The sequence below is a fragment of the Onychomys torridus genome, chromosome 1 (genome assembly GCF_903995425.1).
Source record: "Onychomys torridus chromosome 1, mOncTor1.1, whole genome shotgun sequence".
Classification (NCBI taxonomy): domain Eukaryota; kingdom Metazoa; phylum Chordata; class Mammalia; order Rodentia; family Cricetidae; genus Onychomys; species Onychomys torridus.
The window spans coordinates 157,995,484-158,008,585 of record NC_050443.1 but is presented as its reverse complement, the minus strand read 5'-3'; the positions used below and the strand labels follow the sequence as shown (position 1 = coordinate 158,008,585).

Below are 13,102 nucleotides of genomic sequence, written 5' to 3'. Positions count from 1 at the left end.
ACCTTTTTATCCTGATTTCAATCAGATTATTACTTTCTACTCTATAGAGTCACAACTGGACTTATTTTTCATGTCCTGAAATTGTACTTCAATCATTTATTAGCCTTGATTGATTTTATACAACTTTATATTACATGTGATTCTCTACATATTTTATCACATTTCTTCATAAATATCATTGTACTTTATCCTTTCTAATTTAGGTTCCTTTATTTCATTTATTTGTTTAATTTTTCAGACTAAGATTTCTATTAATATGTCAAATGATTCAAAAGTACATGCTTTTAGATTTTATTTCCATACTAAATTTATAATAAACTTTTGATCTTTTGTAACACAGTGTACTTATATTTGTCATGTTCCTAGATGTTCTTTGTGGCACATACATTGTCTTCTAGCCATATTTTCTTTTACATCATGAAAGTTTGTATCCACAATTGTCAACTGCTTTTCTTAGGTCAATTGTAGTGACTATGTGCCCTTGTTTCTTTTGTTCTAATAATGTGTTATAGTGTGGTGACTGATTTTTTTTAGGTAACCATAGATTTTTGGGGGTAATTACCACTTGGTCATAGATTTTAGTCCTTAAAATATTTTACACTATGCCAATTTAATATTTTTTGGTTATTCATTTCTTAAGTTATCCCATTGTTTTAGATATTATCTTTCAAAAATAAATTCAAATGACCAACACAATTATGGATGTCATTTTCCATCAGAAAGGACACATAATATCACAATGAGATTTACTGTTACATTTGTAAATGTGGAACTTTTTCTAAGAAAAAACTGTAATGAGATGGACACTAATATAATGTTAATGAGAATGTTGATTATTAGAGTAATTGTGTAAAACAATGTCTGTGTCCTCTAGAATCTTTCTCTATGTCTATCATGGGACTCAAGTACTTTGCTCCTGAGTTTGCATCCAAAGTATATCAGCATATGGAAAAGGCACCTGCACATTCATTTTTGTTTTTTACTGTATTTCTCACAGTCATTGAGACAATCAATCTAGAAGTCATCAATGGATGAACGGATGGAGAAAAAATGTGGGCTACACATGCAAAGATATATTACTTTTTAAAAGTAAGAGTAAATCTAGCTATTAATGCACTAAGAAAGAATGGATTTATTTAACTCCAGGACAAAGAATCTCATTACAAACCCATCTCAGTTTAATAGAGAATTCCCAGAAATAGAGTCAGAGTCCTCCAATGTTCTTCACCATATGGAGACAAAGGCCTTCATTTTTTATGTATGAATCTGCATATCTGAAGATTAGGCATACCACAATTCTTCTTCATACGGTTTTGATGGGAAGACATAACTAATGAATAAAATGTTTCATATATGTTTTTAAGTCATAATTATACAAAACTGCACACACTTATGTGCAGATAATGACATCATTGCAAGAGTTAGGCTAGTAAGGGATTAAGGTGAAGTAAAAAATTATAAAAATCTGTGCCATAATCTTTGAAATTATGTTAATTTCTCCTCTATTCTACATTCCAGAGTCTTTGTTGGCAACAACATAAAACAAATATTCTGTAGAAGTCTTATTATAAAAAACTTGCAAATAAATAAATGTTCATGTCAAATTAATTAGACCCCAAGTCTACACAACTCAATAAACTTCTATACAGTTAGAATAACCATTTGGAATGGGAGCTATGGTATTTTATTTTAAATTTTATACTTTCAGTAACAAATACATGAACTTGCATAAAATTGTAGAGCCATTGTAATCAGATATGCTGGTAAACAATTTATCAGATTATTACATCAGATTATTCTTAGGCAAACCACAATCAACTATCGGAATTTACACTTGAACATCTGGCAACCACTGTGAACGACCTGTTTGCAGCTGGGACAGAGACAACAAGCACAACGCTGAGATATTCTCTCCTGCTCCTGCTGAAGCACCCACATGTCACAGGTGAGGACACAGATGGTGATTCACAGAGTTACTGTAAGATGCTAGGAAGACTCTGCTAGTGTCTGTGTGTTATTCTTCGAGGAGTCTCAGTCCTTCACCTTCTGTGTCACTCACTGGCTGTAAAGAACAGCATGACTAAGAGAAACAGACTATGACGGTAGGAAAAGCAACCAAATTCTGGACAGTGTGTGAGTTACCTGGAAGGTAAACTATGACAGGAGTGGTCAGGATATATTATCCTGTGAATACTTGTTCTTTCATTCTAAAAATTCATGTCTTCAGATCAGCTAAAACCTTTCAGTTTCCTTTCATCAATATGATGAATCTAATTTTGGGTGGAGAAAAGAAAACTCACCTCATGGAAGCATAAGCAGAAAGCCTAGAATGTACTGAGTCTGGCTGAGATAATGTTCATTCTGAGAAGTGTTCAAAATATTTAGATTTTCTAGAAACATTTTTCCATTAACACAGAACATATAGATGAAGGAATCTTATCACTTCAAAAGTCTGTTTCCTTAAACTTGTTGAACAATGATTTTTTTCAACTGTACCAATAGCACTTTCTTCTACATTGCACTTTAAAACAGATCCTGTGGTTCAGCATGTACAATACACACTCTCCCTCCTGTGCCCAACATATACTACATGATAAAAACACAAGTGTGAATTGAAATTTATATTTTTAGGATAGGAAGAGATAATAATGAGCAGACACGGAGGCTTCACCAATTTATGGAAACAATAATACAAGGCATGAGAAAAAACATAGAGCAGGAGACATGATGTTGAAACATAATGTTAGATGAACATGCATGTAAGTAAGATAAACAAGCTGTGGGTCTATATCTACAGACCAGTGAAGACTGTTCCAAAGCAATAGAAGTTTAAGTAGAGAATAAAGTCGTGTACAGGATGCTGACCTTGTTGAGGGTCTCATCCTATTCCCATTCAGCAAGCGAACCCCCCCGCCAGGAAAATAAAATTCTTAAAGGAAACTGAGTCTAAGAAGCCCTTTACTCTAGACATTGATAACTGACAGGAAATGAGCAGTGCATAGGGATAAAAGGGGAGGTTGCCAACATTTGAGTCCCAGAATTCTGGCTCTCAGAGCCCTTTCAGTGCCTTGTTCCAGGGTCTATACTCTAGAAAAAAAAAAGGAATAAATTAGCACTCCATATTTCACCACCTTAAGAGAAAATATTTTCCATATATTAATCAGAATGGATTCCAAACATCCATCCAAGTCTCGGACTCATGGATTTTTCTGGACTGAATAGAAGTGTGAAATCCTTCAGGGAGATTCCTGGGTCACACGTTAACTTTTCTCATCAAAAATATGCCAGGATTCTCAAGATCAGCTGGCTTCTAATGAGTTTCTAAAACAAACAGATGAGACCTCTAGGTTTGCCATATTTTTTGTCCAATTTTCTGTTTCTTCAAGAAATTTGTGTGAATGGCTTTCATCCTATTATCTGAAGTAAAGTCACAGGAAACCATGGCCTCTAGGAGCCTGAATACCTCTTATAGGAGGGTGAATGTATCAGAGATTTTGCTGTGTACCCGGTCTGGGAAGCTCCCACTTCCCTATTTACCATGTGGTTGCTGTAGGTGTTTGACAGAAAATGAGGGAGGAAAGAGAAACAATTTTGAGTCTAATATTCCATTTAATTGAGTATATATTCCCAACATTTAAAAAATATTTACTTAAATTTCCAGTAAAATTCTAACTCAAGAAATACAAAATACAAATAAAATATATCCATTTATCAAAAAGACTGCTAATAATAAAAAACCCATAAATTTCATGATAATGGATAATACTTATGTATTTACAATTAACTAACAGTGAATATAGGTTTAACACAATGTTATAATCCAATCTACTGTTTTCCCTTTTATTAAAAATCAATTTTTTCTCACATTATATATGATTTCTCCACTACTTCCTGTTCCTCCCCACTTTCTCTCACATTCAGATATCCTTCTTTTCTGCCTCTCATTAGAAAACATGCAGGGTTCTAAGAATAACATATGATATATTACAATGTACTAAATATAATATGACAGAACAAAAATAACACATCAGAATTGGTCAAAACAAACAAAGAAAAACAACACAAGAGAAGGCACAGGAAACAGAGAACAATTCATTTTCACATCAAAGAATTCCATAAAAACACTGAACTGGAAGCCATTATATATATGCAAAGACCTAGTGTAGACTTGTGCAGGCCCTGTGCATGCTGCCTCAGGCTCTGTGACTTCACATGTCCTTTATTTTGATTTTACAGGACCTTTTTTCTTTAATATCCTCCACCCTCTCTTTTTATTACACTCTTTCTGCCCCCTATTCCACAGAGTTTCCTGATCCTGTTGGGAGGAATTAGATGGAGACATTCCATTTAGGGCTAAGAGCTCCAAGGTCTCTCACTGTCTGCATAAGATCTGGTTGAGGGTGTCTGTATTTGTTGCCATCTGCTTCAATATAAAGATAAAGATGGCAGAGCAAGGCACTGAAGGATGAATATAGCAGAATGTCATTGGGAGTCGTTTTATTGTTATATTTTTGTTTTGTGTTTTGTTGTTAATGTTTTTGGTTTTAGAACAGAGGTATTTGCATTTACCATATGTCTCTGGATTATCTTGACTCCCATTAGTGGCCACCCAAGCAGTTTCAGGAATAAGTTTCATTTCCTGGAGTGAACCTTAAGTCAAATCAGTTCTTGGTTTGTCACTCCCACAAGTATTGTGCTACCATTGTCCTAGCATATCTTGCAGGCAAGGCACCATTTGTTAATCAAAGGGTTTGGTGGCTCAGTTGGGGTTTATGTTTCTTTTTTGATAGTATGTAGAGTACATTCCAGTACCAAAGATGATGGAACAGAGGGATGAAGGTTTTATGTAGGCATCAGTTTGACTTCTCCATATTCACAGAACTGTATAGGTGTTGCTTCAGCAATGGGGAACTGCTGTCAGTTTTTGGAGAGCAACCTATAGTCTTGGCTACAGACTGGGTTGTTTGGAGATGTCCATGGAACTCTTTTGATCAACAACTCAATAAGATTCAACCTCACCCTGGTGTTGGAAGTTTCATTTGGTGACAAGCAATGTTGAGTTGGGGCTCTTGGATATTTCATTTAGATCACCTTCATAAATATTTCATATATATATATATATATTTAGGAAGTTTCTACTGTATTAAGATTCCATACTACCCCTCAAATGGCCCAGAATTTATCTGTCTCTAACTATATTCCCTCCCTTGTCCCTGTCTCCCCTTCCTATTCAAGCCTCCTTCCAATATATTCATAACTAGCATATTTCCCCCTCCTAAGAAGATCTGTCCTCCATAGTCCCTTACTTTACATCTAACCTCTGTGGTTCTACAGATTGTAGCTTGTTTATCATTGATTTAGCAGCTAATATCTACATATAAGTGAATACATACTATATTTCTCTTTCTGGGTCAGGATTACTTCACTCAGGGTGAGTTTTTTTTTAGTTCCATCCATTTACCTGAGAATTTCATAATTTTGTTTTTTTTATGCCTGAGTGACACCCCATTGTATAAATGTACCATATTAAAAAACAATCCATTCCTCTGTAGGGACATACACTTTGTTTCCAATTTCTAGCTACTATGAATAAAGAAGCATGTACATTGTAGTAGAATATTATTATAAGGTGTGTTAGTTTATGTTGCATTTGTTTAACTTTGTGAAGCTTTGTTACTGTGCCTGTCTGAAACACTTGATGGTCTAATATAGAGCTGAGTGGCCAATAGTGAGGCAGGAGAGAAAAATAGGAGAGGCTGGCAGGCAGAGAGGATAAATAATAAGAAGGAGTGAGGGAGGAGTGGAGGAATGAGAAATCAAAGAGCCAGAGAAGGAGGAGGACTCTAGGGTCCAGCCACCCAGCTACGCAGCAGGCCATGGAGTAAGAAACAAAGAAAGGTATACAGGAATAGGAAAAGGAAAATCCCATAGGCAAAAGATAGATGTGATAATTTAAAGTTAAGAAAAGCTGGCAAGAAACTAAGAGAAACTAGGCTGGTCATTCATAAGTAATAATAAGACTCAGTGTGGGAATTTATTTGGTAGCCGGGTGGCAGGCCCCCTCAAAAAGAGCAAAAACAACAACAACAGAACATGGTTGATCAAGTGTTTCCAATGGTGATGAAACAATTGTTAGGTAGTGTAACTATATCTTGAGGTCGATTGATTCCCATTTTCCATTATCACACTGATAGCCATAGAGGCTGTACAGGGTTGTATTCCTATCAACAATGTATCAGTCTTCCCCTTGTGCCACATCTTTGCCAGAATGAACTTTCACTTTTTAAAATTGATCTTCACCATTGTGAAGGGTATAAGATGAAATCTCAAAGTAGTTTTGATTTGCATTTCCCTGATGACTAAGGTTTTTGAACATTTTTCTAAGTTTCTTAAAGTTTTTCTCAGTCATTTGAGTTTCATCTTTTGAGGATTTTCTTCTTTGATCTGTACTCCATTTATTAATTGGGTTATTAGTTTTCTTGATATCCCATTCATTCAGTTCCTTATATATTTTGGATCTTAGCCCTCTATTGGATGTGTGGGATAAAATCTTTTCTCATTGTGAAGTTTCCCATTTCGTCCTAATGATGATGTCTTTTTTCATGCAGAAGCTTTTCAGATTCATGAAGTTCCAATATGCTACTGTTAATGAAGTGAGGGGAAAGAGGTAGTGTGTGTGTGTGTGTGTGTGTGTGTGTGTGTTTAGCATGTATTTGTTTATGTAGATGATGTAGATGTAACTGAAATTTCATTTCCCATATCTGAAAGTCATAAATGATGTGCATATTTGGGCATATTATTATATTTTGTTTCATTTGATACTTTTAATTACTTATACTTTATTTGCAATTATGGCTGTATTATATTATATTATATTATATTATATTATATTATATTATATTTATTATATTATATAGTAAGTGTATGCTGATATATCATGATATCTAAATGGGATAGTGATATAAATCCACAACACAACATTTCTGTATAAATATATGTATAAATACTTTTACCTCTAAATGAAAAATGCACTTACAATTGTTTTACAAAACCTACATTATGCTGTGTATGGCCTGACATTGTGCCAAACATGTCACTTTTCTCCTATTCCCCCACTTCTCACTGTGACCAACCAGCTAAAGTCCAAGAAGAAATTGATCGTGTGGTTGGCAGACACCGCAGCCCCTGCATGCAGGACAGGAACCACATGCCCTACACAGATGCCATGATTCATGAAGTCCAGAGATTCATTGACCTCGTCCCCACCAACCTGCCCCATGAGGTGACCTGTGATATTAAATTCAGGAACTACCTTATCCCCAAGGTAAGCCTGTGTCTTTTCTGCTGCACTTCTGTGCTCCTGATGATCCCAGATCACAGTGCAGTTTCAGTCCTCTGTGTCACCTGGTGCTGCTGGTGGCTTATACTGCTTCACAATCTGGAGGGCAGACCTTATGCAGATACAGATACATCTGGTAATAATATTTCCAAATTTACTCTCTCTTTCATGTAATGTTTGGCAAAGCTGAGGTATTTCTCTTGGAATGTTCCAAAATTCTTTTCTGGATTTTTATCATAATGAGAAAAATCCTCAAATTGGAAAGAATTGATATCCTGAATTCTTTCAAATCATCAGTAATGTCATTCAATCATTTATTTGTTATGTTTATTTCTCTGCCATGTTTCTTTGTAATAATGTAGCCTGTAAATATCCTTTTGTAGGTTTTTTGAGTGGTGAATATCTATTATTATTTCTCTAGTGCCTCTGCTATTCTTTCCACCTGTTTCATGAAAACAATTGATGTCATCCTTCTGTTTCTCTTACTTTTATTTAAACATATGAATTTTACTATTTCTAACAAGTATATGTAAATGTATGTGGAATTTGAAGTTGTTATGTGGGCTAATACTTTTCTATGTACTTTTCATATTTCATTGTCCTCAGTTGCTCCCTAGTTTGGTGACAAACAGACCTGGTTGCAGTAGGCATCACTTCTTTCATTTCTGATTTAGATGAAGTATTATAACTTTAATATCTCTGTATCAAGTTTGATATTTTAGGAATACATTGATAGTTGTATAGATCAGATGACAATTTTTAGACTGATTTATTTAAGGGTATAAGAGATATATATTGTACAGCCAATTATATATGAGCATGACCCAGGAACACAGATTTTTTTCCTTTGAGTTGAATTTTATTCACAAAAGTTTGTACGGTATTTTCAAAATTGTCCTCTGCTTCCATTTTATGGTTCTATGTATTGTTTCCCTTTTGATCACTGACTATATATGTAGATGGAATTTTCTCCAGTCCTGCCTTGCCCAGTGGTCCAGATGAATCTCTCTCACCTGTGGTCACTTATAAAATAATTAGTCAGAGTGTTATATTAACTACAAACTGTATGGCTTATGGCTCCAGCTTATATTAGCTAGCTCTTTCAACTTAATTCAACACATCCCTATTAATCTATGTCTTGATATGTGGCTTCTTGGCTTACAAGTATTTTCACATCTTCCCTTTTTGGGTGGCTGGATCACATCTCCCCTGACTATGCCTTCTTGTCTCTGTATCTCTCTTGAATTTCCTACCCAGCTGTAAGCTTTCTTGTCATAGAGCAAAATAGCTTCTTCATTATCCAATAAAAGCAACACACATTCTCAGCATATAAGAAGACATTCCACATCACTGTATATGTTATCAAAACATATGTATGTTGGATTTTCTATACTACACATTGCTTATGACTTCTATGTACAGGAATTTCTGTCCATAACTTTTCTCCTCCAAACTTGTTAGAATTTTTATATTAAAACTAAGCTGTTGGCTTAAAACTAAGTTAAAAATGTTTCTTGATGTGGTTCTGTTTGTACTAAGTACCATTTTGTGACTACTTAGTTTTACTTTGGAGACCCCAAAAACTTCTGATTGACTTACCAATACTATAGATGAAAAAAATGCAGAATTTGTATAGTAATACATTCACCCAAAAAGGACGAAGTTGCTCTCTATTGGGTACTTCTGTATTTTTTCAGAGTGTTTAATATTGTGGCTGTTCTTTCTCTCACCCCAGATTAGTTTATTAGGGTGCACAATATTTTGGGGAACAAATACCACCACACAAGAGGTTATATCAATATATGTTCAATTACTCTTGACACTAGAACTTAATTTTCACACAATTTACATATGTCAATAGTGCTCCTTTTAGCTTTATAAATTTAAACATATATAGTTAAGCTGTATATTAATATGTATGTCAGCCTTACAAAAGCTTTGTAGAGCACATTCCTAGAAACTTTGAAATGATGCAAAATTAGTTTGCGTACAATTTTAAGAAAACTTACCAGTGCCAGTTCCCAGCAATTTCTGTGTATCCCTAGAAGTTTTATTGATTTAGCTGTCACCATCTTATTTTCATTTCATCTTATTTTGTTTAATTTTATTTTTCCCTCTCCTCCCCATTCCATTCCTTCCTTTCCTTCTCCCAAAGAGTCCTCATCCTGCTTTTCTGACACATATACATATATGGATTTTTGTGTTTGTGTCTGTGCATTCATATTGATAGATTACATACATGACTGCACACCTCTACTCTGGCACATAGCCCAGCATTTACTTTCATATTATATAAATACATATATAGATAGACAGATTATGTAAATGAGAAAAAGGAGTGGTATTTGTCTTTCCAAATCTTCCCTATTGTACTTAATGAATGGTCTTCTATTCTGCTCAAAACACTCAGTGAATTATTCTACTTGGAAACTGATTCACATGAGGGGTACACAGATGTGATGAGCTAGAGCAGCCAGTGATCAGAAAAGTGTGGGTCCAGTCTGAAGGAAAAGAAGGAGACTAGGTAGTTTTAGTTCAAAAACTCGTATGAAATGTCACTGGATGGCTATAGCTGGAGTTTTCCTCTGTCCAAGCTTCCTGGCAGTAAGGGAAAATCTCTCTCACTAACGTCCCCCAAGTAAACACACAGAAACTTATATTACTTATAAACTGTATGGCCAAGGCAGGCTTCCTGTTATAGGTTCTTATCTTAAATTAACCCATTTCCATAAATCTATACCTTGCCATGTGGCTCATGAGTTACTGGTGTCTTACATCATGCTTCTCCTCACATTGGCTCACCACGTCTCTCTCTCACTCTGTCTTCCTGTTCCCCCAATTCTTCTCTCTGTTGTCCTGCCTATACTTCCTCCCTGGCCTCTTGTCAATCAACGTTTTATTTATAAATCAATCATAGCATATTTATAAATACATCAACAGCAGATGGCACTATAGCCACACCACTGTGCTTGGCCTCAATCTCCTCCATGCTCCTTACCTGCTCATATATTGAAATGTCCCTGATGTTCTTTGTACTTAACCCAACTATGGAGCAGAGGGTGAACTAGGTTACTTTCCTAATGAGTTTAGGTTCTATCATTTCTTTATAACTTGAATCCTTTCTATGTATTGTTATAGGGAACAACGGTAATAACATCACTGTCATCAGTGTTGCATGACAGCAAGGAATTCCCCAACCCAGAGGTATTTGACCCTGGACACTTTCTAGATAAGAATGGAAACTTTAAGAAAAGTGACTACTTCATGCCTTTCTCAACAGGTAATAGAAGCTTATTTCCATGGCTCTAGTGACATGAGAGGCTCTAAAGGTTGACACAGTGACTCTCTAATGGCTAGTAGACTTGCAATGATCAGGAGTGTGACTCTCAGTGTCCCCACACTGTCATGATAAAGAGATTTCTTCCCTTTCAGGTTATGAAACTGAGGCTTTGATTGTCCATCCACTGTTAAAAATTAAGAAAGCTAGAGTGTAGGGCTTTTGTATTCTTCCTTTAGCTACATTGCAGAAATATCAAAGAAAGCAAACTTCATTTACTCTTTACTTACTCACTATGAAAATGAAGACACCATGATTTATATTCATGTCTTTTTTGCTGTGTCACTCACCCCCATGCTCAACTATGCACTGACAATTATTCAAAAATACAGAAAATTACCAAAGAACCTCAGTTACACTTGGAAAACACATGAATGAACAATGCTTGATAAATTTCAGTTGGACTAGGGCAATGAGAAAAACCCCCAGATCTCTGGGTTATTGGGGATAAATCAGCACATTTATATCTCAAACTTTATTAATTCATACCTAAAATGGAGCATCATTCTAATAAATGACTGACTTCCTAGCTGCCTCAAAAGGCACAGGCAATGGAGGATTATAAGAAGAAATCCCATATCATTAAAAAAAGGTTTTGAACCATTAGGTCAGAGAAATTTTATTCTGTTCAGAATGCCAGGAACTTCAAGATCATCATGAGATAATAGATACACTGTAGATGTGGCAGGACATTCTGCCAAGATGACAAGGAACCCAGTTCCTTCTCATTCAGGAAGAGAACAATGGATATTGAGTCCACACCTGCAACATGTATGCTGCCTTTGGATATGCAGTTTCTGTCCTTGGTTTTGTTATTTTTTATAATGAACACAGAGACTCGTCCTCAGTCTCCCAGGCAATCTGATTACAAATGTGAAGAAATCCACTCAGCTAAAAAGTGTTTTTGAACAATGTATTTCTTTTTTTTGACTTTTTAAAAAATTTTATGATTTAATTTAATTTTACATATCAGCCACAGATTCCCCTGTCCTCCCTCCCTCCCCCCCCCTTTCCCCCAGCTGACCCTCCATTCCCATCTCCTCCAGGGCAAGGACTATCCTAGGGATTCAGTTCAACCTGGTAGATTCAGTCCAGGCAGGTTCAGTCCCCTCCTTCCAGGCTAAGCAAAGTGTCCCTGCATAAGCCCCAGGTTCCAAACAGCCAGCTTATGCACCAAGGACAGGTCCCAGTGCCACTGCCTGGGGGCCTCACAAACAGTTCAAGCTAATCAACTGTCTCACTTATCCAGAGGGCATGATCCAGTTGGGGGCTTCTCAGCTATTGGTTCATAGTTCATGTGTTTCCAGTTTCCACTAGTTTGGCTATTTGCCCCTGTGCTTTTTCCAATCTTGGTCTCAACAATTCTTGCTCATACAATCCCTCCTGGAGCTCCACCTGGGGCCTGGCCATAAATCTCTGCATCTGATAGTATAGGATAATTGAGAAAAAAAATCATTCCATGTTTTTCTATTTGCCTAATTAGATGTCCTTTTTTTTTTTTTTTTTTTTTTTTTTTTTTTTTGGTTTTTCGGGACAGGGTTTTAGAGCCTGTCCTGGACTAGCTCTGTAGACCAGGCTGACCTTGAATTCACAGAGATCCACCTGCTTCTGCCCACCAAGTGCTGGGATTACAGGTGTGTGCCACCACTGCCCTGCTAGATGTCCTTTCAAGCAGCCATCTTTCTACCCACCCATCCAATAACCTACTGCTGGTCATGGAATAATACAGCAGAGGGCCATTAATAATTCAGGTGTCAACCAACCAGATGAATAATTCCCTGGTGGAGGAACATCATTTCAAGCAAGTCTTATGAGGCTACACACTCTGATATTGTTTGCTCCTGTCTGTAATTTCACATGTGCATAAACAGCTGAGGAATCTCCCCCTCTACAGTGCATTCTCATGTAATGTTTGCATGTAATCTCATGATCACATCTCAATCATATGAGAACTTATATCTATGGACTGTCAAAAGATTATTCATTTTAAGCTGTATAATTTTAATAAATAGAAAATATGCTAGGATGTGCTTCATAACTAGATCTATTGTTCCATGAGGACTATAGAATCTTAGAAATCTGTTTTATATCATTGTCTCAGGCTCAAGTAAGAGAATGGCCATGTCTCCCCATTCTAGACAGCTGCATACAATTAGCTAATTTAAAACCTCATAACAAATTCAAAGTTGACTAGTTGCCCCTGCAAATTAATCACACAAGGACAAATTCCCTAGTATCTGATTGCTGAATGAAGGTCACAGGCATAAGGCAACATTGATGCTAGTCTTGCTAAAATCTGGCTGATAATTTAATACCTAACTCCCTACACAAATTCCTAGCAGCTTATCTCATGGGCACTGTGCCCTCAGCCTCCACTTTATAACCTGCACAGTGCATGTTGCCATGGTTACTCACTCCCAGTTGCA

The 13,102-nt window shown here is 36.2% G+C and overlaps 2 protein-coding genes across 7 annotated transcripts in view; one reads left to right on the top strand and one right to left on the bottom strand.

Annotated features, from left to right (window-relative positions):
* Positions 1-13,102, bottom strand: part of LOC118570125 (cytochrome P450 2C27-like) — a 154,729-nt gene that overhangs the window by 84,779 nt on the left and 56,848 nt on the right. The window lies entirely within an intron of this gene.
* The window catches only part of LOC118570177 (cytochrome P450 2C26-like), a 129,052-nt gene that overhangs the window by 115,133 nt on the left and 817 nt on the right, over positions 1-13,102 (top strand). For all 4 annotated transcript variants that reach the window (XM_036168537.1, XM_036168523.1, XM_036168530.1 and 1 more), the window contains 3 exons: positions 1,804-1,945; positions 7,137-7,324; positions 10,478-10,619. In XM_036168537.1, the coding sequence (XP_036024430.1) occupies positions 1,804-1,945; positions 7,137-7,324; positions 10,478-10,619 (472 nt within the window). The remainder of the gene's footprint in view (positions 1-1,803; positions 1,946-7,136; positions 7,325-10,477; positions 10,620-13,102) is intronic.